The sequence below is a fragment of the Aegilops tauschii genome, chromosome 3, assembly GCF_002575655.3.
Source record: "Aegilops tauschii subsp. strangulata cultivar AL8/78 chromosome 3, Aet v6.0, whole genome shotgun sequence".
In the NCBI taxonomy this organism is placed as follows: Eukaryota; Viridiplantae; Streptophyta; class Magnoliopsida; order Poales; family Poaceae; genus Aegilops; species Aegilops tauschii.
In genome coordinates, this window is record NC_053037.3 from 594,249,407 (window position 1) to 594,254,061 (window position 4,655).

Here is a 4,655-nt window from a genome sequence, read left to right on the forward strand (position 1 = left end):
ATTTATATTGTTCATTTAAAAAAATTGGTGTTCGTCGGTACTAAACTTATTTATTTATAATTGTCAGCTTGTTTCTTATCTTCAAGAAATACTCGGAAGGTTGTAGACAACACTTACTACAGCTATGACTCCGAGCTTAATTGTGAGGAGAAAGGTTATCTTGTCTCATTCATAGAAGATGTTGAGGCCTTCAAAACCAATCACTCTATCATCCCAAATTATACTAGATACGTGCCACTAGTCCATAAATTGACTGATGGTAACTTCATTGCCAAAAACTTGGTAAGATTTTGTTAATGATGGTAACTTCATTGCATACATTATTCTTAAGTAAACTAGATTGCTAACTATATATGTTACTATTACGTTTTTGAACAGAGGCTCCCGAAGGAGGTTGTGCCTGACATGCTATTTACCGAAGGTGATATGCATATGGTTAGCTTACGACCAACTCCTTCGAAGGCTTACCATACTGCATACTCGATTTCTTCAAATGATGGAAGGCTCAAAATCAAAGAATGGAGCAAAGTGATGAATGCGCACACACAACTAATTGGAGACAAAATGAATGTGCGCAAGCCACAAGTTGGAGATAGGTTTATGTCCATTCTCCATCATGGAGATGGACCGATTTATCTGTTTTATGGTATTTTACCTAGGAGAGAGGAGTAGGTCCTAGGTATTAAAAACAATTAGTTAGTGTTAATTATATATGACTATGATGATGATGAGAAGTTTTTATTATGTGCTACAATGTGTTAGAGTTGATGGTGACGTTGAGGAGGAGGAGTAGTGATTATGAGTACTATGATGATGATAAGGAGTTGTTATTATAACTAGTGACCAAGTTGTTATATGATATTATGATGACGACGACGACGACGACGATGATAAGTTAGTATGTCATTGGGTGAAAGAACCGCGGATTAGTTTCAAGTGGATGGATCCAAAGTGACCATTGGTTACTTTGGATCCATGCACTTGAAACTAATCCACGGTTCTTTCACCCAATGATGTAATAACTCATTATGGTGTAAAAACAATCTCTAAATTGCTACTGTATGAAAACTTGTATAATGGTGTATGAATACGACACTAAAACAAAAAAGAAATACATAATAATAGTAGTAGCGCGGGTAGAGAGGCGCGCTGCTAGTCACTACCAGTGGCGCTTTCTACCAACAGCGCTGCTGCTAAGCAGGTATATCAGTAGCGGGTAAACACACGCTACTACTACACTTTAGCTGTAGCGCCGTAGCAGTAGTGCGGTGACCCGCGCTACTGCTATACCTAAAACCGGCGCTACTGCTAGGTTTTTCCCTAGTAGTGAAATATGAGGTGATCCTTCTTTGATGGCTAACTATCAATGATGAAGCATAGAAGCAAGCCATGGTTAGCAGCGAATGAGCCAAATAAATGCAAAAAAATAAAACATGATTGGTGGATTCATTTCTAAATAATGCTTTTAACTCAAGGTGTAACTAAGATTTTTCGTTTTCAATTTTACATAAATACTATGCTGATTGATTAATGCAACTATACTATATAAAGAGGTGGCACAATTTATGTACAAGCAATGTATATTCATGTTTATAATTAAATCAGTCAACTAAAGTATTGTTATTATAACCGTTGCTATTTTCTTGATATTATCATTTATCGTTTCAGACAAGCATATCAATTATAGTTTCATACAAGCATATCAATACAGAAGAAATAGTTAAATATGTATTGAACATCGTATTAAAAAATCGACATGTGTACTAGCATCGAAGAAATCTAGTCACCTCTCGAATGTGCGGTCAGTTGATGCACACATCCAACTTTCTACTCCCTTCGTCATAAAATAAGTGCCGTTGATTAGTACAAAATTGTATTAAATCAACGACACTTATTTTGGGATGGATGAAGTAGTACATTATTCATATTTCCGATGCATCGCTACTCAATCTGTATGCCTTGAATACATGTATGGTATTTCTTTGGACTAGAAGCCTGAACTACAAAGGCAATGGCAGCGAGAGTGTCACCGGCGCCAGGGGAGTGAGGTCCAGTTTTAGCTCCTCCGATCGCAGGGCATCCATGGTGTGGGTGATGGACGGACGGCTGCTCGGGTCCTGGTGCACACACAAGAGCCCGACAAGTAGCACACGCTCCATTTGTTGTCGCCCAAAACTGGACTCGTCTCCTATCAGCCTGTCATTTGCTGCCTCAAGGATCGCATTGTCGTAGTACAAACTCCTTACCCATGATGACAACGGAGGCGTATCATGGAGACTCACCGTTGGGTTCCTTCCAGAGACTATCTCTAGTAGGACAATGCCAAAACTGTATATGTCTGACTGCCTGTTCCGCTGGCTCGTGTCGATGAACACAGGGTCTATATATCCGTAAGTGCCCTGCACAAGGTCTGTGGTCTTTGACCCACTTTCTTGGTGAACAAGTCTTGCCAATCCGAAGTCACATAACTTGGCACTGTATGAAGCGTCAAGCAATATGTTGCTGGACTTGATATCGCCATGTACGATGCACTGTTGGTGTTGCTCACAATCTACGTGGAGGTATTGCAGTGCAGAGCCTAGGTCGAGGATGATCTGGTACCTGTTTATCAAATCATGTAACCATTAATTATGTATCAAGAGAAAATGAAGTTGCATGCAATGATGTAAATGCTCTCGAAATGGAATTATAATGCATACCTCTTGGACCATGGTATCCAACTATTGCCCCCGTGTAGGTGTTGATCCAGGCTACCTTGTGGCAAAAGCTCATACACAAGCAGGAAGAGACGGGTGTACCTGTCGTCCTGCCACCAGCATATAAGCTCAACCAGGTTCCTCTGTCCACCGTAGCACCAACCTATCAATTCGACAAGGTTCCGGTGCCTGAGCCGACTGGCAATCCTGAGTTCGTCCTCAAATGCCTTCCTCTCCTCGCCTGATTCTGCCAGCTTGAATCTCTTTATCGCCACTGGTCTACTTGGACTTGCTAGTTGGCCCCGATAAACAGAGGCAGAACCACCTTGCCCGAGCTTGTTTTCCTCTGCGAATTCGTTGGTCGCACGCGCCAACTTAAGATAACCAATATCTCCAAGGCCCCCGGCGAGAGCTCTGTGATGCTTCTTTCTCGTGCATAGTTGCCATCGACGCACGCCAACAAAGATGCACACAATTGCAATAACTCCAATGATTGGTCCAGTTACCTTTGCTAGCCGTCCTTTGGGTAGGGTCTTCGGTGCAGGTGGTGGACTCTTAGTGCTCCTCCATGCAGGCGCCGGGGCACTGGGCAGGTCCAAGGTGGAGTCAAATGACCATGAAATTATTTGGTGTAACTCATCCGCCTCACCGGTAGCACCCGAGAAGCCGATGGCCACCACATTAGGCATGAGCCTCAGGTCAACACTGGTGTTGACATGATATGTTGTGTCTCCGACCTCGAGAACGGCCACTAGGGTTTTTGATTCGTTGCCGTAAATTATGTGGCAAGTCATAGGAAGGTCAGATGTTAGGTTGTTGCCAGCCAGGGTAACGTTGGTGTACACCTGAGAAATGATGGAGTTGACGTCGATGCCCATGTGGCTGCTGCTGGTGTCGACGCCAACGTTCAAGAAGGTGTCGAACTCGACTGCCACAGCTCGGTCATTGCCGGTCGCGACCGTGCTGGCGTTTCCGTTGTAGAGACCTAGGTTCTGTCTGTCTTCAAGGGGATCTGGACTGCTCGGAGGATAGTTCCCGAGGAAGAAAGCAAAGCCATCGCCGCTGATCGTACCGTTTACCTTGATTCGGAAGGTGAAGGAGGTGGAGAATCGGGCAAGCTCGCCAGTGGCGTTATCCCACAACGGCACGGGCGTCGAATAGAACACTCGGCCTACGCTATTCTGGATGTTGGGGCTCTCAACGGCTGTTGTTAGCTGGATGGTCCGAGACTGAGCGTCCAGGTAGGCATCACCCTGGAAACTCAAGCCGGGGTCATAGCCTTCGGGGTCTGAAAAGTTGGCGTTGAAATAAAGCGAGGAGGTAGGGCAAGGCAGGTGCAGAGACCATATCGAGTAGCAGAGGAGCATGAGGCAGGTGTGTATTTGATGGGAAAAGTTCACAGCAGCAGCCATTTGGTGCGGCGGGGTCTTGTTTGGAAGCTCGTCAACAAGCTCACCCTATATAGCTCCTGACCTCCATGAAATGACCCCTAGTGATGGCCGTCAAACAGAAAGGGGTTAAATAAGCCAAGCGACAACAGCTTCCTGCGCAATCTCCTAGGCGAGAAAAGAAGGCGTACCCCTACGTAGTAGCCGAAGCCCAGCTTCACAAAACCGAAGAGCGAGAGTTGTCCAAAATTATACGTACGTACTAAAGGAATTTGCCCTTCTAGTCGGACTAGATAATTGCCTGTGGGTTTCTATATGCTTCCTTGTCCCTAGGAAAAAACCTTGGGTTCCTTGTCATCCGGCGGCGGAGTTTCCATTGATAGAAGAGGTCAATAGAGGCAATGTGCTATCAATCTGACCAAGTCTATCTGCGGAGTAGCACAATGTTCCATCAGACCAAGTCTCCCAAGCATATCGGTAGCTCAAGTACCCATCTGCACGCTAGCACGTTTGTTTTCCCTTCTATGTTTGGGCTTTTGCTGCTCCTTTCCGCTATTCCACTGTAACCCGG

At 44.8% G+C, this 4,655-nt stretch overlaps 1 protein-coding gene across 1 annotated transcript; it reads right to left on the reverse strand.

Moving 5' to 3' along the window:
• Positions 1–2,000: 2,000 nt before the first annotated feature.
• On the reverse strand, positions 2,001–4,108 carry LOC109736178 (L-type lectin-domain containing receptor kinase IX.1-like). Its single transcript, XM_020295397.1, has 2 exons — positions 2,700–4,108; positions 2,001–2,601 (listed from the first exon to the last, which is right to left on the reverse strand). Exons 1-2 carry the CDS (start codon positions 4,106–4,108, stop codon positions 2,001–2,003), a joined length of 2,010 nt encoding a protein of 669 aa, XP_020150986.1.
• Between the last annotated feature and the right edge of the window lie 547 nt (positions 4,109–4,655).

What these genes read in the sequence shown, in the direction of transcription:
- LOC109736178 (XM_020295397.1), bottom strand. Translation starts at nt 4,108, where the DNA reads ATGGCTGCTGCTGTGAACTTTTCCCATCAAATACACACCTGCCTCATG. An exon ending in TGGATACCATGGTCCAAGAG is followed by an intron (nt 2,602 to 2,699) that starts GTATGCATTATA and finishes TTTGATAAACAG; the next exon opens with GTACCAGATCATCCTCGACC.